The sequence below is a fragment of the Oncorhynchus nerka genome, linkage group LG21 (assembly GCF_034236695.1).
Source record: "Oncorhynchus nerka isolate Pitt River linkage group LG21, Oner_Uvic_2.0, whole genome shotgun sequence".
Lineage (NCBI taxonomy): Eukaryota > Metazoa > Chordata > Actinopteri > Salmoniformes > Salmonidae > Oncorhynchus > Oncorhynchus nerka.
In genome coordinates, this window is record NC_088416.1 from 11,575,334 (window position 1) to 11,602,324 (window position 26,991).

The window sequence follows — 26,991 nt, forward strand, 5'->3', positions numbered from 1 at the left end:
CGTCCGTACAGGAGTGTAACTATTTTCCCCGCGAATGTAATTTGTCCTCACCGAGTACCCGTATCAGCTTTGTGATTTACTATCGTATGACACTTTGTGTGTTTGATTATTTTTTCTGTGACGGTAATGTTAGCAGGCTAATATAAAGTGCACGCTCAAGTCTCAGGGAGGCGCATAAAGTAGCTAGCCCTCTTCTTTTGAAAGTAAACTTGGCTCTGTGTGTAACCGGTCGGGTGGTACAAAGGAAATTGGAAACAGACTCAAGATACCGAATCGCGCTTAGCCAGCTGGTTTTGGGTGCTAACCACATTTATTTGTACTTCTCACGATTGGGTTGTTCCTTTCAAGGATATCTGGATCTAGTAGCAGGTGACGCCGACAAAACAGGGATGTGCAATGGCATCGGTGCGGGTGGCTGTCCGGCTCAGGCCTATGAACAGACGGTAAGTAAAGAAGAAAAAAAACATGCTAAACAAAAACGGCCAAATTATGCTATTGTTGTTGTTACTGGTTATTTTGTTTCCTTTGAAGAGAGGCGCCCGGCTGGACACTGGCTCACTGTGATACATCGTAACCATTTCGAAGGTCTAACAGTTTTACACATTCTAATTTGAATGGCCATGTTGCAGTAACACTGCGTATTATATTTTGTCATAACAAGCACTGACGTTGCCACAACTGGGTCTTCCAACATTTAGAGGGAGACAACATTTGGGATTTAAATGCCAACCCCACTCAAAGGAGCACGGGCCCACCACACACCCCATTGCTAATCTACCAATAAGAACGCCTGGAGGTTGGCACAAACACACATTATTTTATGGAGCAGACAGCTGGCAAGGTGACGGGTGAACAGGTTAATCAACAAAACAAACATGAAGAATAGGAACTAGAGCTACCATGGCTGTGCTGTGTCCGGTATTGGGAGTTAGTATTAGCAGCCACCCAGGGATTATGGGATACCTTAATCATTTTCTGATCTCTATCAAGAATTGCATGGCATTTTTTAAAATCACAAACTATTTCCTACAGTAAATAGGATGCATACATAGCTGCATGATAGAAGACAACCACCCTGCCACTTATTCTACACATCTATGCTGGGGTGGCAGGTAGCCTAGTGGTTAGAGCGTTGGGCCAGTAACCGAAAGGTTGACGATCAAATCCCCAAGCTGATAATGAAAAATCTGTCGTTCTGCCCCTGAACAAGGCAGTTAACCCACTGTTCCTAAGCCGTCATTGTAAATAAGACTTTGTTCTTCTAGTTAAATAAAATAAAAAGGTTAAATGTAGGTGTGTGAAATATTATGTACAGATTCCAAATAAGATTCAATATGAACCTGTGTGGGAAAAACAAGGAAGGATTCTGAAGGAAGTGACCTTTGACACATTTTTATACCAATTGGCCTAGAGTATAACCTGATCCAGTTGGCATTGTGTTAATGGTAATCTGTTAGGCACCAGAACGTACGGTGTTATTTCATTACTGTATGTCATATTGGAAAGGCCACTAATAATAAAAGCTTGAACTGAATACTTCCATAGAGAGACTAGGAATAGTCATACCAAGAGACATTTCCTCCAGACCTTTAGTGATCAATTAAGCAAATATGAACTAAGAGGATTCAGTTGGCATTCTTCCCGACCCCAGACGGCATACACTAGCCCGATCTTAGAGAGAATGTAGTCTTCTGATTAATTTATCACAGTAAATGTATGTTGTCTTTTGTTGCTAATGTAACTGGTACATTTCTTGTTGGTCCAATTTGTGAATCACAAAGTACTGCATTTTGGTAATCTTTTTTTTTTTTACTCTGATGCTCCTTCATTGGTTCACTGTCTCTGTTGCATCCTGGTTTGGCTTAAAGAAAGGTGAAGGTTAGTTATTTGGAAGTATTAACCTGTTTTATGTTTTGATTTTTACAGGGAGAAGGACTTGACTGCCAAAAACATCATTGAAATGAAAGGGGACAAGACCACCATTACAAACTTGAAGGTCATTTTAAGTTTTAAACAGCATTTCTATTGCAATAATAATCAAGCGTTGTCCGGGTGAGGGTTTGGCCGGGGTTTGGCCGGGGTTTGGCCGGGGTCGCCATTGTAAATAAGACTTTGTTCTTAACTGACTTGCCTAGTTAAATAAAAATTCACTCCACTTTGTCTTTACAGTATATTTCATCCTATTTTGTTGTATTTAATTAGATACCAGATGGCATTACCGGGGATTCGATGAGGGAGAGTAAAAAGACCTTCACCTATGACTTCTCCTATGACTCCGCTGACAGTAAAAGCAACACCTTTATCTCTCAGGAAAAGGTAAATGTCATATTTCAGTCGGAAAATGTTGTCTGGACTAACACTTTCTGTTTAAAAAAAAAAAAAAACATTTTTCAAATGTTTTTGTTGTTGTTGTCCAAATCAGATTATAGTCAAAGCAGCTTACATTTGCCTCTGTTCAGCGGTCATTTACATGTTTTTAGTTGTAGGACATTTTGTTATGGATGGAAGTTCATTGAGTCAAAACAGTTGGCTAATGTTCTGATAGTCTAGTCCACATGTTGACTCCCAAGCTTCTGACATAAAATATGACTTACTGTTGCGCAACCTTTAAAAAAAATCATAATATTGCATCATACAGGGGTCAAAGTAGATGTAATTTCTTACTGGTACAGTACCTTATCACATACACACATTTTTTGGGAGGCTGAAACAGAATGACTTAGAATCCCTGTTAAGATATCTGTGGGCCTAAAAGTACAGATTTGTTGTTTCATTTGAATGTATTGCATTTTTAATGTGGCATTAACATAAACAGTCATGACGTTTTCATCTGATTATCAAACAATTAGAGGACAATGTTCCTGTAAGCCTGGCTATTTGCGCACGTTCCTCCACTATAAAATAATTCCTGAATGCGTACAGTGCACTGTGCACCCGCCATTTGATGAATGGAAGGAGACATCAGTAACAAAACACCAAGAGGTGTAATGAATGACATTCAGTGATTTTGTTTTTGATTAGGCTTACACTTGTAACCTGAATGGATGCGTCCACTGTCCACGTACATCTTGGTCACAGCCACTCATCTTTGCCTCATCTTTGCCTCTGCAAAATGTGTTATCGCCAAACCACATCGCATTTTGAAGCGTATTGCACACAATTGCCAACTTTTCATGTGGATGACATGCGGTAATGATAAATAATTTTTTAAGGGTCTACAGTTTTCTTGGAATCTTTGTTTTAATTATTGTGATATGTTCAACCGGTACAGCGTACCCCCACTATTTATTTTGACGGTTCTCTGTCCTGGACCTTACCGGCTTACTTTCACCCCTGGGATCATGTCAGTGCGGTTTCAATCGTAACACAGCCTATGAGCTAATTGTTATAAATGTGTTTTAAAACTATGCATACATGAATTCCATATTTTTGACTTTGTACTGTATTGGCTAGATTCTTTCTTTCACTGACTGCTTACAGTGAGATATGTTTGAGGTAGTTAGATCTGGGGCCTGTTCAGGAGGTCGCAACTTTACGGAACATTCAGATCTAAATGTACTGTTTGGAACAAATGAGTGCCTGTCATTGTGAATTGTATCAGCTACATTACATTCCAATTTGCCAAAGCTCTGAACATTTCACCTTATTGAACAAGCCCATGTTTGCCCTCTTCCTTTGCAGGTGTTCAAAGACTTGGGCTCAGATGTTCTCAAGGCTGCGTTCCAAGGCTACAATGCCTGCATCTTCGCCTACGGCCAGACCGGCTCGGGGAAGTCCTACACCATGATGGGAAATCCAGTGAGACAAACATTCCCTTTCTTGGCATGTGGTCATAAAACATATCGGAGTAGGAGCGCTGATCTAGGATCAGGTCTCCCTTGTCTATATAATCTTGTTCATAATTATCCTACTCTTTATGAATACAGGCCCAAATCAAAGACTGGGCTGTGTTCAGCAGTTCACATGATTAAATATATGAATGATTAAATATACAGTACCAGTCAAAAGTTTGGACACGTCTACTCATTCCAGGGTTTTTCTTTATTTTTGTACTATTTTCTACGTTGTAGAATAATAGTGAAGACATTACAACAATGAAATAACACATTTGGAATCATGTAGTAACCAAAAAAGTGTTACAAAAATCCAAATGTATTTTATATTTGAGATTGTTCAAAGTAGCCACTTTTGGCATTCTCTCAACCAGCTTCATGAGGTAGTTACCTGGAATGCATTTAAATGAATAGGTGTGCCTTGTTAATTTGTGTAATTCCTTTCCTTAATGCATTTCAGCCAATTAGTTGTGTTGTGACAAGGTAGGGATGGTATACAAAAGATAGCCCTATTTGGTAAATGACGATGTCCATATTATGAGAAGAACAGCTCAAATAAGCAAAGAGAAACGACAGTCCATCATTACTTTAAGACATGAAGGTCAGTCAATCTGGACAATTTCAAGAACTTTGAAAGTTTCTTCGAGTGCAGTCACAAAAACCATCAAGCGCTACGATGAAACTGGCTCTCATGTGGACCGCCACAGGAAAATAATCCTCAGAGTTACATCTGCTGCAGAGGATAAGTTCATTAGAGTTAACTGCACCTCAGGTTGCAGCCCAAATAAATGCTTCAGAGTTCAGGTAACAGACATCTACATCAACTGGTCAGTGGAGACCGTGTGAATCAGGCCTTCATGGTCAAATTGCTGCAAAGAAACCACTACTAAAAGCACACCAATAATAAGAGACTTGCTTGGGCCAAGAAACACGAGCAATAGACATTTAGACCGGTGGAAATCTGTCCTTTGGTCTGAGTCCAAATTTGAGATTTTTTGTTCCAACTGCCATGTCTTTGTGAGACAGAGAGTAGGTGAACTGATGATCTCAGCATGTGTGGTTCCCACCGTGAAGCATGGAGGAGGTGTGGGGGTGCTTTGCTTGTAACACTGTTGGTGATTGGTTTAGAATTCAAGGCACACTTAACTAGCAGAGCTACCACAGCATTCTGCAGCGAAGAAAAACCCTTGAATGAGTAGGTGTGTCCAAACCTTTGACTGGAACTGTATAACGTACAACAATCATGCCTCTCTGACATGGAGATAAGGAATCAGGTCTACTCTGTTCATGACATTTCTGGAACTTTCCACAACATTTGCCTACTCAACAGAGCTGTTGTTTTTATTATCAGACTATTGGGACTTCAATCAGTCGTGGAGACCCTAAGCAAATATCACAGTGACGAAGGAGGGCACTGACAGTCCTGTTTAGGGGAAGTCTAGGGGAAAGTGATTAGGAGAAAGTACAAGTCAAAGTTCAGTGTCAGTTTTATCTGTGGTCTCTTGTATTGGATTGTTTTGGAGAAAGACTAAAGCCAAACATGTGACATATTAAGAGTTTTCCCTGTAATGAGTAATGGATTATTTTACGATCTATTCTGTAACATATCAACAGGTTTCCTCAATCCAGTCCTCCACTGAACAGGGTCAATTGTTGTCAGGTTTAACGTCAAATTATCGTCTGCGATTGATTAAGTGTTTGATCTATGGATTTATTTTTCATCAGGGAGATGCTGGTCTCATTCCACGGATATGTGAGGGTCTGTTCAGCCGGATTGCTGGGATGACTCGTTGGGATGAGGCCTCCTTCCGCACCGAGGTCAGGTAAGAGAACTCTGTCCATTGTCATTCTCTGGAAAAAAAATAAATAACGTTTTTATTTAACCAGGCAGGCCAGTTGAGAACAAGTTCTCATTTACAACTGCGACCTGGCCGAGATAAAGCAAAGCAGTGCGACACAAACAACAACACAGAGTTACACATAAACAAACGTACAGTCAATAACACAGTAGAAACAAATCTATGTACGTTGTGTGTAAATGTAGGGAGGTCGGCAATAAATAGGCCATAGAGGAGAAATAATAAAAATGTAGCATTAACACTGGAGTGATAGATGTGCAAGTAGAGATACTGGGGTGCAAAAGAGCAAGATGATAAATGACATGGGGATGAGGGGGATGAGGTAGTTGGGTGTGCTATTTACAGATTGGCTGTGTACAGATACAGTGATTGGTAAGCTGCTCTGACAGCTGATGCTTAAAGTTAGAGAGGGAGATATGTCTCCAGCTTCAATTAAGAAGCTTAAAGGAATAATCCACTCAAAAACAATACTTTTGGTATTTGTTGCATTAGTCCACTGTTGATACTGTGACAAAATGTTGTGCATGTCAGCAATAAAGTTTTCAAGATTATATAATTTTCCAAACACACATTTTCACAGCCGGCGTGATGCGTTTTGCATCCAATGATGCAAAACTCGTCATACACTGGCTGCATTTCTACCTGTTTGAACGGCAATAGGTCCAATACACACAAATTACCCTGGGAATCGATAGAACATTGCTCAGAGATGCACTAAAAAGATATAACATTAAAAATTGGATAATCTTTTCTTTTTAGTGGTGGCTCAATGATCCTTTTTTAAAATGTAATAAAAAGTGATTGCACATGATCGGTAGACAATCCAGCAATTCGTACCTCATCCAAGAGACGACAAAAAGGGTCCCTTAATAATAATTGGTAGATGTCATCAGGCTAAACTTGACCTCTGAATGACCTCTTTCTATCCTCTCAATGTCATCAGCTACCTGGAGATCTACAATGAACGTGTCAGGGACCTGCTCAGGAGGAAGTCCACCCAAACCTACAACCTGAGGGTGAGGGAGCACCCAAAAGATGGACCCTACGTGGAAGGTAAGACAACAATATGCTTTTTAGATCATAAGGAATGAGATTATAGGCGCATAAGGGACCTAATTTGGTATTTTCGCTATTCATTCTAAGACTGTTCCCACACCTGTCCTGTAAGGCAGAATGGTGGCTCCCAAGCTCATTATAACAGTGGATATCTCTCTGTATTATGAACTCCAATGTTAATCCAATCTGACCCCAGACCTGTCCAAGCACCTGGTGCAGAACTACCACGACGTGGAGGAGCTGATGGAGGCGGGCAACATCAACCGCACCACGGCCGCCACGGGCATGAACGACACCAGCAGCCGCTCGCACGCCATCTTCACCATCAACTTCACCCAGGTGGGCTGCTAGGCAAGCTAATGCTACAGCTACCGCTAGGCTAGCTAGCTACTGCTACTCCAGGGATGCTCAACTCCAGTCCACAAAGGCCGCAGTGTAGTAGTCCTTGTTTATTAGTTAGGGACTGATTCAGTTACCAAGTGAGTGGACTCCTAGCCAATCAATGACATTGATTGAGAGAAATAAAAAGTAGCGGGACTGTGGCTTTGGAAGACTGTATGCTGCATTATATGCTGTATGTTAACCCTTAAAGGGGTTGCCACTAATAGCATCTGTGATGGCACTTATCCATATTAGGAAAAATTAGATACATACACTGTTGATTGCACCCACAGTTTAAGTGCAAAGTTTCGACTCAAAGTTCTTCATCATACTTAACAATATTAGCCTTTCAGCCTCTTTGAAATCCTTCAGGGTTTTTACGCGTTTTGTCCCTCCTCTCCAGGCTAAGTTTGATGCGGAGATGCCCTGCGAGACGATCAGTAAAATCCACCTGGTGGACTTGGCGGGCAGCGAGAGAGCGGACGCCACCGGTGCCACTGGAGTCCGGCTCAAGGAGGGCGGCAACATCAACAAGTCACTGGTCACCCTGGGCAATGTCATCTCCGCTTTAGGTGGGTAACTGTTATACCAACTGTTATATCATTGAGACAGCAGATATGAAGACGTATTCGCTGAAGTCTCATAATATTTTTTTTTGTATGGAATGAAACCCCTTATCTGGCAATGTCTTTTAGCTTGAATATGCAGGCCACAATAATACATTTTCCCCTTTACAATATTTGAACCACAGCAGTGTTCCAATGTCTGTTGATTTGCCCATTGATCAGACCTGGATTCAAATACTACTGAAATCTTTCAAATACTCTTGAGTGTTTGCTCTAGCCTGCCTGAAGTGCCAATTATTTTTCTTATTGATTGATTGATCTGAAATCTTTTCCTTGTCTTGGTCCAGCGGACCTGAGCCAGGACAGAGTGAACACCAACCTGAAGAAGAAGCAGGTGTTTGTGCCTTACAGAGACTCTGTGCTAACGTGGCTCCTCAAGGACAGCCTGGGAGGCAACTCCAAGACCATCATGATCGCTAGTAAGTCCTTAATAATGCAAAATGTCTTGCATTTAATCAAACGTTTCCAATCATTCCCTTGAAAAGCCCCAAATACACCGGACTAGGAACCCTGGTTTTTACCTGTTTACTTCAGTATACATGGGGAACCCTGGATTGTCATTAATTTATATAATAACCATCATATCGAAGTAAACCTGGGAGTCATGCGATGACATGGTGTGTGGTTCTCCCACTACAACTCAGGAAACCATGCAGTTTATTAGGCTACAAATGAAATAAGTTATGATGAACTTCAAAGCGTGGTGAAAGTGCACAGTATGAGCTTGATGCTCCTTCCAAATGAATGTTGAAGGGTCTGATTCTGGTGACATGATCGATGCTCGACTGCCGTTATCCATAATAATCACATGCTATTTTTTATTAGAGCGCACGTGCCAAGACCAGAGAAGGCACATTTGCTATTTAATTGCAAGACCTGAGTAGGCACATTTTCTATTTAACGCCACAGTTTTTGTGACAAAACTGTCCGTAGATTTGAAAATGCGATGGAAACATATCTAACTTTTAGAAGAAAAAAAATGTTGGTGCATGAAAACTTAAGCAAAAAAAGTGAATTTTGTGTGCACTACGTCATCACGCACTGATTTAAAAAAAAATCTGCAACAAGTCAGTTTGGTGGAAACACCACTGGTGTGAAAATATGCTAATTTTCTTTGAAAATGTTTGAATATTCTTATTAAAATCTGTTGCCAATTGGATGGAAACCTACAGTCAACATGGTTCTTACATGGCATTGTACATTATGTATTTTGTATGTTTTCAGTGTGTTTTCAACTCACTAAAATTACAAAGTTAATTTAACTGATTTAACTCTGGCAGTCCAAGCATGTGCAGAACGTGTTTTGGCTCTTCAGCTCAGGGTAAAATGGATGATGGGGACGGTTACCGAGAGATCTTCAGCCATAAAACAATAGGGGCCCCAATTTTTTACAATTTTACCACAGCAGGAATCATGAATGTGCTTTGCAGACATTGCTGGGTTCCTAGTCCAGTATACTTGGTGCTAGAACTTGTGAACATGGCTTTCTAAACCCTTGTTAAGGCTGACTTTATGTATATGAGGCTTAAGTGTGGTGAGTGGCCATAAATGAAATATCTCTGATATGTTTGCAGTCAAAGATGTAGCATTAGAACACTGCAAATGTAGAAGTGTTTTGTAGTACGACAAAGGTTTCAAAGATGTTTTGCTCTCATTTGCGGCAGCCATTTCACCTGCTGACGTCAACTACGGCGAGACGCTGAGCACTCTGCGCTACGCCAACCGTGCCAAGAACATCATCAACAAGCCCACGATCAACGAGGACTGCAACGTCAAGCTCATTCGAGAGCTCAGGGCCGAAATCGCCCGACTGAAGGCCCTTCTGGTCCAGGGAAACCAGGTGGGGATTTGTCACACTGAATCTGAATTGTTTTGTGTGTGTGTTGATGGTTTAGAGCAGTGGTTCTCAAACCTGGTCCCTAGCACTACACACCTGATTCAAATCAACAACTCTTCATCAGGCTTTGATGATTTGAATCAGGTGTGTAGTGCTAGGGCAAAAACAAAAATGTGCACCCCCTTGGGTCCCCAGGACCAGGTTTGAGGACCACTGGTTTAGGGCATTGGAACTCAACTATCCTGTCCACTACGACATTTTCTCTGTATTAATTTATTTTTAAAAAACAAAACCGCTCTACAATACACTGCCTTACAAGTTACGTACAAACCTGTTATAGTACACAAATGGGTATAGCAAAAATGTGTTTTGTTAACTTATGGGCACTTTTTTATAATGCATAACTAGTACACTATGTTTTATTCAAATGTAACATGTCCACCTTTCCAGCTGCTGGCCTATGACCTTGTTGTGTTTTAAATGTCCCATCTTATCTGACTAGGTTGCACTGACTTGGGGAGTATTGATGTGTGATTCAATAATGTATTGATTGTTGGTTTGTTTTCATCCTTCTCAGATTGCACTTCTTGACTCACCCACCGCTCTGAGCATGGAGGAGAAACTACACCAGAACGAAGCCCGAGTAAGGCCATGTGGATGGTTCCTTTACGAGTAAAAATGAACACCATTACCCAAAATAAGCTATTGATACTTTGGAAGTGCAGTGTTCTATTCTTCGAATCCATAAACAAACAAGTCAAGCATTACAGCAAGTTAATGATGTGACCTCATCTTTGATATTCAAGAAAAATATTTTTGCACTTTCTGTCATAGGTGTTGGAGCTAACCAAGGAGTGGACTAACAAGTGGAATGAAACTCAGAACATTCTCAAGGTGAGTGGGTATATATTTGTATAAAATTTCAAATTCAGTTTAATTCACAGAAGCACTCTGGTTATATGCCTTTTTATATTATAGTCAGCTGTGAAATGTAATTGACCTAAGTCAGAATCATCAATCAATTCCTAATGACTGACAATTGATCTCGTCTTTACAGGAAGAAACCCTTGCCCTGAGGAAAGAGGGAATCGGTGTCGTCCTCGATTCGGAGTTGCCTCATCTAATTGGTATCGACGACGACCTCCTAAGTACTGGCATCATCCTCTACCATCTAAAGGTTATCAATTTGACTCTTTAGTTATTTTTACACTTAGTTTTTTAAAATCAGATTGCTTCACATAAGTTAATTTGTCCTCCTATTAAACTTAAATAGAAGTTACATGGACTTGACATACTGTATCGCTTTCATTTGTTTTTCTAGGAGGGCAGGACGAATGTTGGCCGAGACGATGCGTCGACTGTTCAGGACATTGGTGAGTGGCCTCTGTTACATACTCTATCCGCTGTCGTACTTTGCTACAAATCACGACAAAGAAACAATTGATAATGCTAATGCATGCACACACTGTCTTTCCCTCTCATACTCTCTCTTCCCTAGTTCTCCATGGGCTGGACCTAGAGAGTGAACACTGCATGTTTGCGAACCAGACCGGCACCGTCACACTGGTTCCACTCAATGGGGCCCAGTGCTCCGTGAATGGAGTGCAAGTGACAGAAGCCTCCCCACTAAACCAAGGTATACGCTTTTGGTGGCACGTTATTTTGACTGTCTGGATTTTCCATCTGTAGATGCTCTACAGATGATCATAGGCTACTATCAACAAACTGTTGATAAGCAACAGCTTGCTACGGTTACGGTTAGGTTTAGAATAAGGGTGTGGCATATCAAGAAGCTGATTTAAATAGCATGATCATTACAAAGGTGCACCTTGTGCTGAGGACAATAAAAGGCCACTCTAAAATGTGCAGTGTTGTCACACAATACCACAGATGTTTTGAGGGAGCGTGTAATTGGCATGCTGACTGCGGGAATGTCTATCAGAGCAGTTGCCAGAGAATTTAATATTGATTTCTCTACCATAAGCCACCTACAACGTTATTTTAGAGAATTTGGCGGTACGTCCAGCCGGCCTCACAACCGCAGACCACGTGTATGGTGTCGGATTGCTGATGTCACCGTTGTGATGGAGTGCCCCGTGGTGGGGTTATGGTATGGACAACAGACACAATTGCATTTTATCGATGGCAATTTTAATGCACAGGGATACCGTGACGAGATCCTGAGGCCCATTGTCATGCCATTCATCCGCCACCATCACCTCATGTTTCAGCATGATAATGCCCGGCCCCATGTCGCAAGAATCTGTCCACAATTCCTGGAAGCTGAAAATGACCCAGTTCTTCCATGGCCTGCATACTCACCAGACATGTCACCCATTGAGCATATTTGGGATGCTTTGGATCGACATGTACGACAGCGTGTTCCAGTTCCTGCCAGCCAACACAATGATTGTTCTGTGAATGCCCAATCAGTAGTAAAACCCACCCATGTGCATTTCCCTTCCTATGTATTTTTTCCCCCTTATTATCTTTATTCCATGTTTATCGTTCTATTGTGTTTGATAGGTGCTGTTATCCTTCTGGGGAGAACCAACATGTTCCGTTTCAACCACCCTAAAGAGGCAGCTAAACTAAGGGAAAAGAGGAAGGTAACACCAAAGGCTCTATGTCTCTCAAAGGCCTTTTATAGAAGTTTATTAGTGGCGGTATTATTAATTTGTTGTTATTATTATGTGTGGATGACCTATGCTCCCCAAGGGTTTAAATCAAGTAAGTCATGACTCGTATAGCTTATTACTCATGTAGCCAAGCATTTCGCTGCACCGGCGATAACATCTGTGTACGTGATCAATAAACTTTGATTTGAAATAACCATCTAGTGGAAGGGCACGTTTACTGTAAGCGTTGTAGGATGCAGGCGACTTGACCAATGAGTCATTATGAGGTCAATGATCATGTTGAACTTAGTGTTGGTAATTTTTTCCAGAGTGGACTGCTCTCTTCCTTTAGTCTGTCCATGACCGATCTCAACAAATCATGTGAGAACCTCTCCACAGTAATGCTCTACAACCCAGGGTGAGTGTATGTATCACCTAATCCCAAATCGGCCCCTAGCCCCTACTGTCTATGCACTTGTGGAGATCTGAGAGGATTGGATAGGTGTAGGCAATATGGCGAAAACTCCATCTAGCCTATCAGAGGATGAAGCTATTCCCATATTGCTTATACTAATCTATTCCTCTCAGATCTCCAGAGGTGCATGGGGAGTAGGCAGTAGGGCTGGTTTGGGATTAGTCAAATGTATGCTCCAGGGCATGACTGATTCCCCCAAACTCCCTCTGCGCAGTTCCCCCTGCCTTTTCAGGAGTTCGTAAGCGCTCCTTTTCCTCCATTCGCTTCAGTCCGTTGCTGCTCACCCGCGTGACCACAGACTGAAGCAGTGGATTGGTTGTAAAAATACAACAACAAACAATTGGGCTGAAATACAATGTTACAGTGCCCAGTCAAAGACATCAGTGTTCTGGTAGTTTATGTGTATCTCAAAATGGAAATAGGGGAAAATATTTACTTTGGATTGGAGGGAGGTCTGTAACATTGCAACTGCTGTGACTCAAGCCCAAATCATGTGAGCTGGTCATGCTGCACGTCACAAATGCCACATCACTCAAACTGTATGGCCTTCATTGATTCTATTACTAACTCTCCAAATCTGAGCCAGAGATGAATTGTGCTTGTAACAGAACGGCTAAGCAATACGTTTGTTTTGTTGTTGTACAGCACCCCTTGTGGAGGATGCAACTAGTCTTCATTAAAGTTTTGTACAGTACAACAAGTGATGCCATAGCACTTACTCCTATTTAGACCTAAACCTGATTTATTTTATTTTATTATTATTTTTAAAAAATTAAAAAACCTAGTATCACCAACTAGGTAGATATGCACGCACAGACAAAACCCCCCGATTATTAATGGGTCCAGAGCAACCATGGATATTCTGAGGAATACACAGCCAGTATTTAGTGAACGTTGGTAATGGTTATGGCTGTGTTGTGTTAACTCTCTTTGTGTGATTATTGCTCTTCATTGAGTCTCTAATTTTATAAGTACAGTAACTAATGCATCTCTGACCCCTCCCTCGGCAGTCTCTTCACTGAAAAGGGGCCTATCTATCTCAGGTAGACCCAACCAGAGTGTTCAATGTTCACTGCTTTGTTTTAACAGTGCTTGCGAAGCATCATTTTCACTTTGTCCCGCCACCACCATGTTTGAACATAAGCCGTCGTCGTCTCGTCTTGGTTTTATTATGATTTTGCACGTCGCCTCGCTTGCTTCAATCACTGTTTTTGCACAAAATGATGACATCAAGCTTTGACATCCATTGCCTTGTATGAAGCTCTTCAGTCATTCCATGTGCCAATTGCAGCCTTCATTTCTGTTATCATGCTGTCTCGTTGAGTAATACTGGTGTGTGTGTGTGTCCAGTCTCAGTGTCATTGTTATTAAGCCAGCTAAATGATAATGGTGTACTTGCCTAGGTTGGAATTTGAGAGACAGCAACGGGAAGAGCTGGAGAAGCTGGAACACAAAAGGTGTGAGGGGAGACGCACACAAACATGCTCATATTTTGACTACATAAGGCCAATAATGCTTACTCACTAGTCACCTGTAATGCACCACGTTGTAGGAATGGTGTGCTTTAAAAGCAAATATGCTGACATCACATGATTATTGTAGACTCTTATTGTTAATACCAATCGTTCAAAACAATGCCTTGTTTACTATGCATGTGTTTGGCGAATGACCATAGCGTATTGCATAGTGTTTCATGATTTGTTTGTTTTTGCTTGGGTTGAAGGAGGCTTATTAAGGAGATGGAAGACAGGCAGAAGTGTGAGAAGGCGGAGCTGGAGCGCCTGCAACAGGAGGTGGAGTCCCAGCGGAAGGAGTCGGAGCAGGTGCAGCAGCGCATCCGCCGCCAGGAGGAGACCCTCCGCTGCCGCAGCCAGGACATCGAGAGCCGCCTGCGCGACCTCCTGGCTGAGAAGCAGCGCTTTGAGGAGGAGCGCCACCGCGAGACCAAGGAGCTGGAGCTACACAGGCGCCAGCGGCGAAAGCAGCAGGAGGAGCGCGAGGGTGAGAAGATGCAGGACGAGGAGGCGCAACGCCATAGTGAGGCGGCAGAGCGTGCCGAGCAGGCGGAGATCTTCCGCGAGCTGGAGCGGTTGAAGCGGGAGCACGAGGAGCAGGCCGTGCGGCTGGAGGCAGAAAGGCGGAGGCTGGAGGAGCGCGAGATGGAGCAGCTAGGCCTGGTGGGGCGCCTAGAAGAGCAGCTGAGGGAGCGCCACGAAGCGGCGGCTGCCCTGCTGACCCGCGAGGACACCCGGCGCCTGGAAGAGGGGCGACGTGCCTTGGCCGAGATCCGCTCCGCCCTGCTCTGCGCCAAGGAGGCCAGCGGGCGCTCCGACTGCGACGGAATGGGCGAGGAGGCCGGGCGTGCCGCCCAGGACCGTTACACGGACTTCAAGGCAGCGCAGGTGGAGGAGCTGGGTCAGTTGGAGGAGGGTCTCCGGCTGCAGAAGGAGTGCCTGGAGAAGGAGGTGGCGTCAGAGCGCGCAGCCCTGGCCGTCCTGGTCCACGCCCACAAGGAGCGGCAGCGACAGCTGCGAGAGACCCAGGAGAAGGGGGCGCAGGACTCCTCAGAACTCTCCCAGGAAGAGCAGCGGATGCAACAGGCCGAGCAGCGCCTCCTCTTCAAGGAGCGCCGGCTAGCCAGCCTAACCGACAGCCTCCTGCCGGCGGTGGCTGAGGAAAGGCAGAGGGCGGAGGAGCTGCTGAAACTCGGAAGCTCCTCTGGCGCTGGCAGCATTTCGAACATCTCCCTGGGACTAGACAACACCCTGTACCAGGTGGAAAAGGAACTTGAGGAGAAGGAGGAGCGCCTTACCTCACACTGCGCCAGCGCCGAGCAGCTTCAGCAGCTGCAGGAGACGTACGAGTTCACGGCCAATGTGGCGCGCCAGGAGAAAAAAGTGCGGCGCAAGGAAAAGGAGATCCTGGAGTCACGGGAGAAGCAGCAGCGTGAGTCCCTGGAGCAGGCAGTGGCGCGCCTGGAGAGAAGGCACTCGGCGCTGAGGCGCAGTGTCTCACTGGACCCAGAGAGTGTGGAATCCAGGCACAAGGCCTCCGTTCTGGGGCCCGCGCGGGAACTCGACCAAGAGAGGTGCGCACGCTTGTTATTCACTGTCACTACAGATACATCTGTAGAATCAATGAATAGTACAACATTTGTCCTCTAGTGGAAGGTGTGCAGTAGACCCATTGCTATCCACATAATTATAGAAAATGTAGATAAGTTGATGTCAGAAAGTTTCAAGAGATGATGGATGATGAGGGATGGTAAATGAGTGTCGTCGATGAGTGATGATGGTATTACCACATTGGTCAATCCCTCCTGTCTAAAATAGTGTTCCTCAATTGGTAATATGATTATGGACATGATAAATAAGTAACTCTGCCTTTTTATAATTATATTGTACTATCACAACCGGACGTAATTGGGAGTCCCACAGGGCGGCGCACAATTGGCCCAGCGTCGTCTGGTTTTGGCCAGTGTAGGCCGTCATTATAAATAAGACTTTGTTCTTAACTGACTTGCCTAGTTAAATAAAAAAAAGTAGTTTTGTGGAATGAGCGTATTTAGCATGACTCTGTGGGTCGATAGACACATGACGACTCCATCTTCTCTCCACGTCCTCAGGGTGGACCGGGAGATCCAGAAGCTGAAGCAGAGGATCAATAAAACTGAGGGAAGTGGAAGGAGTCACACTGGGAGCGGCGATGAAAAGACCAGTCTCAGCACTCCCCCTGTCAGCCCAATCCAGAGCTTACCCCCAGTGCTGCCGATCACCGATGACGGGTACAGTGCCTTCAGAAAGTTTTCAAACCCCTTGACTTTTTCCACATTTTGTTGTGTTACAGCCTGAATTTCAAATGGATTAAATGTAGTTTTTTTTTGCCACTGGCCTACACACAATACCACATGAAATTTGTTTTTAGAAATGTTTACAAAAAAACAAAACAATAAAAAGCTGAAATGTCTTGAGTCAAGAAGTATTCAACCCCTTTGTTATGGCAAGCCTAAATGAGTTCAGGAGTAAGAATTTGCTTAACATGTCATATAAGTTTGCATGCACACACTGTGAGCAATAATAGTGATTAACAGGATTTTTAAAGGACTACCTCATCTCTGTGCCCGTACAGTTATCTATGTGGTCCCTCAAGCGGACAGTGAATTTCAAACAGCTTCAACCACAAAGACCAGGGAAGTTTTCCAATGCCTTGCAAAGAAGGGCACCTATAAGTAGATGAAAAAAATAAAAAGCACACTTTGAATATCCCTTTGAGCATGGTGAAGTTATTAATTACACATTGGATGGTGAATCAATACACCCAGTCACTACAAATATACAAGCGTCCTTCCTAGCTCAGTTGCCGGAAAGGAAGGAAACCACTCAGGGATTTCACCATGAGGCCAGTGGTGACTTTAAAACAGGGTTTAATGGCTGTGATAAGAGAACTGAGAATTAATCAATAACATTGTAGTTACTCCACAACTAACTTAATTGACAGAGTGAAAAGACAGACGCCTGTACAGAATAAACAATATTCCAAAACAAGCATCCTGTTTGCAACAAGGCAGTAAATAATACTGTAAAAAACTGCGGCAAATCAATTCACTTTTTGTCCTGAATACAAAGTGTCATGTTTGGGGCAAGTCCAATACAACACATTACTGAGTGTCACTCTCCATATTTTCAAGCATAGTAGGGGCCGCATCATGTTATGGGTGTGCTTGTATAATCGTTAAGGACTGGTGAGTTTTTTTTTTTCCAGGATAAAAAAAAAAAGAAAAACGAAATTGAGCTAAGCACAGGCAAAATCCTAGAGGAAAACCTGGTTCAGTCTGCTTTCCACCAGACACTGGGAGATGAATTCACCTTTCAGCAGGACAATAAAGTCCAGATCTACACTGGAGTTGCTTACAAAGAAGACAGTGAATGTCCCTGAGTGGCCGAGTTACAGTTTTGACTTAAATCTGTGGCAAGACCTGAAAAATAGTTGTCAGCAATGATCAAAAACCAATGTGACAGCTTGAAGAATAATGGGAAAATGTGTGGAAAGCTCTTAGAGATTTACCCAGAAAGACTCACCTCTGTAATCATGATTCCTATCTAATCATGTGGGTTTAATTTTTATTTTTATTTTTACAAATGTTAGAACCCTTTCTTCCACTTTGACATTTTGTGTAGATCGTTGACAAATCCATTTTAATCTCACTTTGTAACACAACAAAATGTAGAGAAAGTAAATGTGTGTGAATACTTTCTGTAGGCACTGTATGTGTCATCCTATGTAATATTCACAATGAGCCAGAAACAGCACAGGCAAATGTGTTGTAGGGTGGAGGAGAATGACGAAATGTAGATCATAATAAAGATGCATTGTTTTTGGACAGTAGGGTTGACCTGACCATTGCCGATTTTGACTATCTAATAAGTTTCCTTATTCGTTGACAGGATCAATGCATACATTGAGGAGGAGGTTAAGAGAAGGTTACAGAAGCTGAACCTCTTCAATGGTGACAAAAACATTGAGCTCTTGCTTTCATCTGAATCTCTGCAGGTAAGCATCAGTGATACATTGTTTTGTTTGCCTGGCAATATTAAGATTGCTATAAAAAATAGAAATTATATGAAGTTCTTCAATCCTACAGGAGGACAAATAAGTTCATGAATCTAGCTCTGTTAGATTAACAGATGAGGTAATCCCAGGTCCTCGACACAGGGTATACAGAATGGACTATAATCTGCATGCATTTCTGATAATTCTCTATTGAGGTTACATGGACCAATCAAGTGGGGTCTTTTCCCAACCTTTCTCCCCCAAAAATTGTATGCGGATGATGTTTTGCCTGGTTTGCTTTTCTTTTCCCCAATATGAGAGGAACTCTTGCTTGCCTAATGGCAACGTTGTCCATTTACCACAGCATATGCACTTTTGGTTTGAAATGAATTTGACATTGCAATGTATCTTTTTAGGAATTGTTAGTCATTGCTTAGAAGTGTGGTCTTATTCATTACAGGATGATGACAAGCTGCAAAACCTTGTCAACCCTAGGAAATTGAAATATGAGGTAAGGCTTGAGTTTGTTTCTGTTGGTGATGAAGAAACCAACCAGACATTTTTAAACAATAATTTAACTTGACTGGCAATCATTCTGAATCTTCACTAACCACCACACCAACTATGATAAAATGCATGCCGTTTATATAAAAGTTGCTTTAGGGAACACCCTGCTTTACAGGAATCCCAAATTTGTATCTGATAAACATAAAAGATTTCTAAACCAAGAACTTAAGACCTTTTTATAACGAAATTGCAAAAACAAGAATATAAAAGAAGCAGGAAATTTGATAAAATACTCAATTGGCTAAAGGAAACCAGTCAGGAGGTCGACATAAGTGTAGAACAGGATAATTCGAAATGTCCACCCAAACAGGGTTGATATCTGGTTTTGTAAGCAAAAAGGAAAGGTCAATATTGCATGGAAGCCTGGGATGTGTAATTTTGTATTCATGCTGCATAACAATCATCAGTCTCTTTAATTGCCTTTTAAATTGTAATCTTGCTCATCTGGATTTTAGTTCAATCACAACTGGATTTTTACACTTGGTGGAGGAAGATCTTAATTTACTGGGGTGAGAAGGAATACATGAAAGACTATAATTCAGAGCTGTGATCTCTGGTTTGAAGTTATAGTCATGGAACCCCCCCTTGTCCACACAGAAAGACTCCATGCCCTTGCTGTGGCGTAGCTTCCTGTGTGTCCCAGAACGTGAGACGAGCACTCACCTGGAAGGGGCTACAACAAGTTCAGAAGAAGAAGGCGGCAAAGACCGCTCTGAATTAGATAAAATTGGCAATCCAGAAAGGGAAACCAAAGTCTTGGCAGAAAATTATAGAATGCCTTATAAAGAGGGTGACAAAGCAAAATGGGGGCAGGTGGAAGTGAAGGGGAAGGTTGACCAAGCTGACTTCGAGAAGAGTAGCTGTGATTTTAAAACCAAGGACTGTGGATTTAGGTCTATAAACACCATAGTCGGTGAGGAAGGAAATAACAGCCAATGTAGGCCAGATGAGGAAGAAACCAATTTTAGTTGCGACATTGTTGATGACAAGACGAAAAGTCTATCTTATTATCAGTCCAGAGAAACCAGAACAGAAAACCCACTGTTGCTCTCACAGTTTGACTCTTTGGAAGGAACTAAGGACCAAGTTCAGAACACAAGCAAGACAAGTAACGACACTGCAACCGTGATAAATTCTGAATTCCCCATACTGAGACGAAGTGCAAAGACACAAATCACCATGGAGGGCTACTTTGGTCTCAACAAGATCCCTGAAGAGTCTGTAAATGGGCAGGTGCAAAGGAATCTGAGAACTTCAGAACCGGATCTATTAACCAACGAACTGGGAGCCAAACAGAGTTACGTCCTTGGATACTTGGCAGGCAAGCTGTCTGGAGTTTATAATGACGCTGGACGATATCTGCAGAGTACACGGGATATCATCCGGCAGGTTCGAGCAGGAGAGACTTCAGCATTGACTACTACATTCTCTCCGTACATGACCATAGTTACAAAAGATCTTCCACTTGCTCAGGAAAAGCAGCTTGAACCTTCAATGAAACCTGACTCAAGGCAGAATAAAGTTCATTTTGCCAATTTGACAGGCAATTGCCTTTTCAATGTACCTGAGAAAGGTAATGTGTCTCCAATTCCGGACATTTCATTATGGCCTAAAGGCTCTATGACTACATACAAAGACGGGGAGCCTGTAATTTATTGTCAGACGCTTGTGCAGTTTCCCATATGCCTTTCTGAATTACAGTCTCTTCCGCTTCAGAAGATGCTCTATCGTTTGTACTGTGTTACGCCCAAAATCGCTGCCATTTCCCACCACCTTTTGGGTATCTACTGGCTAAGCGTTGCCAATTGCAAACAGCCTACACCACAACCAAGTTGCTTACTGTTATCTGAAACTGACCTCTATGCAGTCTCCGCTGGTACTGGTTTAGGTAACAACCAACCTTTGGCAGTTTTTCAGCACTTCAGTCTCTTGCACATCAAAGAGATCCAAGTGAGCTTTGCTGGGCAGCATTTACGACTCCTGGGCTCCACTAAAGACACCATCTTGGTCATCTTCACCCACAGCAAAGAGCTTACCCAGGCGTTATGCTGTACCCTGCTGAAGATCCTTGCCCCGGCAGAGGTTCAGGAAGGCCCAGGAGCCCACCCCTTGCTTTGTGGAGACCTCTCGCGCCTCTCTCTGGACTGGAGGTCCCACGTTCCAGACCTCCTGCTGGATAGTGGCCTCTGTGTTACCTCACGCTTTAAGAGGATCATGGCTGATCTGCTCTACATCCTGCACGGCAACATGGAAGGACCCAACAAGCCCTCCTTGGCTAACATGCACCTTCTTCTCTACACTTCCATCAAGGTGGAAAACTATTCCACCTCGCGCCAAGTTGTCCTTTGCCAGTTCTTTCTCACCGACAATCACATAGGCCTGGTGCAAGAGGATGCTGTGTTCCACCCGGAACCTCGATGCTCAACTCTGGTTCCCATCCAGCCCCAGTTTCAGGGAGTAGAACTGCGCAGACGCTCAGACATCCGATGTGTGCTCGTGAGACACAGCGATAGATGTATGGTGCTTGACATCGTATTCTCCGTGACTCACAAAGGGCAGATTGAGACCAAAAGAAAAACCAGGAAAGGCTTAGGCATTGTCCCTCTACCTTCTGATTGCAGGCCCCCAGCTGATTCCTGGAAATTAACTTTCAGCTCTACCTCGGATGCAGCAATCCTAATCAATCACCTGTCGAACCTGATTTAAGGCTGTGCTTACAGGTCATAAAAGGATGTAATGCTAATAGGTAATAAATGGAAAGGAGTTTAACGGCCACTGCAAGCCTGAAGCGTAATGACTGTGCCGTCCTGCTGAACTCCTCTTGTTTTCTTTCAGTATTGCACTTGAGCAAGAAAGCCATGGTGAGTTGGCTAGCTAGCTACATTCAGTATTGTCAGCCAACTGCATTTCTGAGTATAGTATTCAGATAGCTAGTCTGATAACATTAGGGTTTGCATACTACAAGAGTTGAGCAACATTGTAGTAAAGATTTCACTTGTAAATCTCATTTTGTTTGAGCATGACGGTACCGTCCTACCACTTCCAATGTGTATTTAAGTTTAAATTATTTGTTTGATTAGTTGAAAAACATATTCCAAAAAAACATAATTCTTGCAACATGGCCTTTTGTAATTGTTAATGCATGTCCATAATGTCAGTAACATTTTATTGAAACTTCTATAGGATCCTCATGAATATTGTGTTATAAGAAAATACATGTCCATATTATAAATATAGATCAAATACTAAAATCTAAAGGTCTAACTCCAATGGCTGCTATTGATTTTAAAGTATTTTATAGTATATTTTAATGCTTCTCTTCTTAACATACTGCCACTCTGGTACACCTTAATCAAATCCTAGTCAATCCTTAATTGTCACTTTTAAGAACAATTTTACTCACAAACCTAAGTGTTTTGTATTGGTGTAGTTGATTAATTGGATATTTCATAGATTTTCTTTCCTACTACAGGGAATAGAATGACCTTTTGTTTAGTCAGCTTAGCTCTCCCTCTCTGTTCTTACATGAATGCTCACATCAATCATTTATGGCTGGTAGAATGTGTTTTCTTCAATATGTTTGTGTATACATGTATGCATATTCATCATGGTAATGTGCAATATGATTTTGAGGAATATGTATGAATAGTAATATGAAGAATGTCTGAAGTATAATATGACTTGACTATGATCACTGCAATAATGTTAATAAAAGATGGTTAATTGTTTTAACAAAAAAATAAAGATGGGCTTACACAGAACACTTTGTATCTAGCTGTTCTGTTTCGTACCTATTCACTGTTGTCATATAAATAAGACTACACCTTCCTGTCCATGTTTCTCTCTCTCTCCCGTTTTCCTTTCATTCCACCTATGTCTTTCCCAGCATCGATTTGTCTCTGTCCCTCTTGGGACCAACTCCGACTGCCTAAAGGACCCTGTTAAAATTAGCATTCCTCGCTACGTTCTCAGAGGGCAAGGGAAAGATGAGCACTTTGAGTTTGAAATCAAGGTAAGCGTCTCTTGTTAAGTACCTCTCAAGATCCAGCATTAATGGCTTTGCTGCCTCTGGTCTTGTATACATGTCTGACCGGTCCGTATCCCTTCTCCATTGTTGAGTTAGTTGTATCAGTCTTATACTCAGTATTTTCCTCTCTCTTTAGATCACTGTAATGGATGAAACGTGGACAGTCTTCAGGAGATACAGCCGCTTTCGGGAAATGCACAAAACTCTCAAGATGAAATTCCCAGAGGTAAAAGACTTTTGAACTAGGAATTACCACATACTACACATCCTCTTCTATTGTACCAATTATATTACTATTATCTACAATCTTAATGACCTCCTTCCATACCAGCTTGCAGCTTTAGAATTCCCTCCCAAAAAACTCTTTGGAAACCGAGACGAGAGAATGGTTGCTGAGCGGCAGAGTCACTTGGAGGTGGGTGCTGGCATTGACACATACTATTGCGTTTCTTAAAAGTAGTATAATTTAAGTTGTAATGATTGGACAGGGTTATCGAAGTCTTGTCGGTGACAAAAGTCTGAAGGTTTGTCATTCTCATCCATCAGTTCAGAGACCTATTTGTTCCTTGTCATACATTAAACGCAGTAGTCACCAAACTGTCGATCGCAAAGGCGTTCCTAGTCGATCACCAAACATTTCTGTAGAAAAGCCAATGAAAAAGCCTTGACGCTCCAATTTTCTTTGTATTAGTCTTGCGCTGTTGGTGGTCGGTGCACTTGAATCAGAAGCCCTGTGTGCCGGGTAGACAAAGTGTTCCCATTTTGAACCATTTCATTTGTCTGAAGGGACGTACTCTGCCTACCCTGCAGACCAAGAGAGCTAAATCAAGTGTGCCTACTGCGCTAGCCAATCGGATAGCTCAAATCACTGTGCCTACAGCTTCAACGACCCCAAAGCAAAGTCTGATATTAGCGAGCAGGGAGAGCAGGGAACTTGAGAGGGCATATCCTCTGCTGCTCTCTCCCTCCGCTGAGACTGACCATCAGATGCAGGTACCATCAGTATAGTAAAATACAAAAGTTAATTAGTTGCAAATTATTCAATTCATTCTCAGCTGTGCCTTGCAAGTGATACAACAACTGATCTATTTTGTTATCAAAGCTCAAGTTTTGAAATATAATAGTCTGAGAAGGCCAAGCATAGCCAATATGTTGTGATAATGTATTAGTGCACAAACCTCATTCCTACAGAACTGTTTTTATTAGGTTAATGTTGCATGTGCTTACATTTTTTGCTCAATTTTTTTGCTCCTCCAGAAATATCTGAAAAACTTCTTCAGGGTTATGATGTCGCCCTCCTCGGGCTCTCCACTCCGCACTGATTCAGACTCTGAGGGTGGTCTGCAGCTGTCCAAGCACGCCATCTGTGACTTCTCCCCGTTCTTTAAGAAGGGCGTCTTTGACTACAGCAGCCACGGAACTGGTTGAAAACATTTTGGATGAGGACGGGTTGGAGCTAGTCTGGCCCTGGATATTTTTGTGCTGTTTTGCCATTTCCTACAGTCATTGTCAAGCATTTGACCATTGGAGTTGACAAGACAGCGCCAGCAGATCCGTGACCAGGCTACGATGGAGCAGCTTTAATCCCAAAACCAAAGTGTGCTGTGTCTTCCCAGGTCGCAGTGTAGGTATTGACCTCTGTACAACCAAGTTATCAGGGGCACCAAGGAACAGATATCTAACTTACTACTCACCTTACTACTTTTTCTTCTTCTAGCTCTCCTGCTTTCCTACTCACTCTCTTCCCTTCCTACTCACTTTCCTTCCTTTCTTGTTAGGCCAGTACATTTGGAAATGGTACTTTTTTATGAGGACCAAACGCATGAGAAATAGTCTTATCTTATAAGTCAAGTAAGTAATGTAATGACAACAGGTGTAGAATATTTGCTATTACAGTGACACAAAATGGTTCTTAAGCGGGCCTTGCAGAAAGGCAATGCAACCGCTGCCAATCTAGAAGACATTGCAAAGTCCTGTCAGCATTGACTTGCTAAGTCATCCACTCTGCTCTCTTCCTGTTCACCACAGTTTACTCAGAAATAATGTTCTGAAGGGAGGCTTTACAAAAAAAACTATTTTTATGCAGCTATAATTTCGATGGCAACTCTAGTTTCTACCATTTCTGGTGATATGTAATTGAGACTGACATGTGCTGTATCTATGGGAACTGACCATGAAGGAATTACTCTTCACTACCTGTAGTGTTGATAAGGGTGGGCTGTTTCTGTATTGTATGGGTCATGGCTTCTCAAACTTGCTTAAAGGGGATGTTCAGTATTTTATGACTTAATGTTAGATGGTTACTCATCCTAAAAGTAGACTAACCCAACCATGGGTTATATTTCTTCTAGCCCATAGATTACTTTCTTGGTTAGAAACCAAAAAACAGAACTTCCCCTTTTAATGTTGATATCATGTCTCATTATTGTACAATGTATCAGTTGAAAATAGTCTGAGGAGAGGTACTTTTGAGTGCAATAACAAGGACTCATGATCACTCCCAATTTTCAGAGAAATGTTGAGTTTAGTCATTTTGGTGAGCTGTCGAAGTAATGGTCTTTGACTTCACCTTTAATGGTAGCTACTACAGTAAAAAAGAAAAGTCAAGCTGATGTCACATATGGCATTTGTGCAGGTTGAATCATAGTATTCAGGATTGTGAGAATAATTGTTGAACTAAGTGTGGCACATCTCTCAAGACGTCAACACTTAATTGGGTATGTTTGGGCCTAGGCAGTTGGTGTGCCTACTGGTCCTGAAAGCTGTTACTAACAGTGTTGCTCTCCATGCTTCTAACTGGGTAATAGAGTTACACTTTTGTTGACCACATGTCTTCCAAGTTTCACACTTAATACAATCACGGCTGCGGATTCAACACTTGACAAAACACTTTCATAACTGAACATACTGTGCTAATACTTGTGTTGTGGATGTCAAACAGTTTACTTGCGGTTAGACTTACTATGTCTTTGTAAATCTGTAACAAAAATATAATTATTTCTTAAATAAGTAATAAGGTGGTACAAATATACTAGTTTCACATTAAATGTAGCATAGTGCAAGATCTTTAATCACTCCCTTTGTAAAGCATATTGTATACATATAATGTATATTTGAATGTTTATGTGCATAGTTTTCTACATGAAGTGCTTGTACACACGCAATGTAAACTATTGACATTGAATGTCATAAAAGGGATTGTATATTATAACTGCTATAACTGATTTCGCTTTCAAAGGCTTTGATATCGTAATGATGTAAGAGGAGGACCAGTTTGCTTTACTGGTGTCCATTTTGAGACTCCAAGTTGAGGGATTGAAAGTCAGTCGTACGTAAGTACTGTAGTAAACTTTTTTTTGTTTGTTTTATATAATTTTTTAGAACTGGAATATAATTAGGATTATATTGATTTTCATAACTGACATTTATGTGTATTTATGTCCTGTAAAAACACTTGGCTATCTGCAAAATAATGTACAGCAAGAAACGGATTAGTTGTACCATTTTATTGAAGTTGTAACTGACACATTTACAAAATCAATACATTTGATTAAACTCCTGCAAAATGTTTTGCTGTGGCATTGTGTGTGTATAACATGGATGCAGCTCATTTAAAAAATAGGGACAGTTTATGACCTCTTGAATATCTTACAGGAGAAATACACTTACTGGTGTAATACACAGCAAGGATATCAAACTATTTCTTATTTTACTTTTTTTTTTTTATTCCACCTTTATTTTACCAGGTAGGCTAGTTGAGAACAAGTTCTCATTTACAACTGTGACCTGGCCAAGATAAAGCAAAGCAGTGCAACACAAACAACAACAGAGTTACACATGGAGTAAACAAACATACAGTCAATAACACAATATAAAAAAAATCTATATATACAGTGTGTGCAAATTAGGTGAGATTAGGGCGCTAAGGCAATAAATAGGCCGTAGTGGCGAAGTAATTACAATTTAGCAATAAACACTGGAGGGATAGATGTGCAGAAGATGAAGTAGAGATCGGCTATGTGCAGTGATCTGTGAGCTGCTCTGACAGCTGATGCTTAAAGTTGGTGAGGGAGATATGAGTCTACAGCTTCAGTGATTTTTGCAATTCATTCCAGTCATTGGCAGCAGAGAACTGGAAAGGTGGCCAAAGTAGGAAAAGGCT

The 26,991-nt window shown here is 42.0% G+C and overlaps 1 protein-coding gene across 4 annotated transcripts; it reads left to right on the forward strand.

The window, feature by feature from the left end:
- Nucleotides 1-7: 7 nt before the first annotated feature.
- Nucleotides 8-26,397, forward strand: LOC115103911 (kinesin-like protein KIF16B). 4 transcript variants are annotated; one of them, XM_029624961.2, is made up of 27 exons: nt 16-443; nt 1,927-1,996; nt 2,203-2,316; nt 3,682-3,798; nt 5,559-5,656; nt 6,636-6,745; nt 6,945-7,087; nt 7,533-7,701; nt 8,043-8,174; nt 9,420-9,595; nt 10,170-10,235; nt 10,427-10,486; nt 10,650-10,769; nt 10,914-10,965; nt 11,091-11,228; nt 12,119-12,201; nt 12,540-12,628; nt 13,696-13,728; nt 14,089-14,142; nt 14,409-15,773; nt 16,311-16,469; nt 18,130-18,235; nt 18,696-18,746; nt 22,689-22,814; nt 22,966-23,055; nt 23,161-23,244; nt 24,087-26,397. In XM_029624961.2, the coding sequence occupies exons 1-27, from the start codon at nt 397-399 to the stop codon at nt 24,255-24,257; spliced, it is 4,023 nt and encodes a 1,340-aa protein (XP_029480821.2). In that variant the 5' UTR covers nt 16-396; the 3' UTR covers nt 24,258-26,397. The 4 variants fall into 4 exon arrangements, 3 of the variants coding, with proteins under 3 accessions (XP_029480819.2, XP_029480823.2, XP_029480821.2); XR_010460351.1 differs by lacking the exons at nt 22,689-22,814; nt 22,966-23,055; nt 23,161-23,244; nt 24,087-26,397 and adding exons at nt 18,327-18,374; nt 19,400-19,435 and having other exon boundaries at nt 12-443; XM_029624959.2 differs by lacking the exons at nt 22,966-23,055; nt 23,161-23,244; nt 24,087-26,397 and having other exon boundaries at nt 8-443; nt 19,400-22,780.
- Nucleotides 26,398-26,991: the final 594 nt, after the last annotated feature.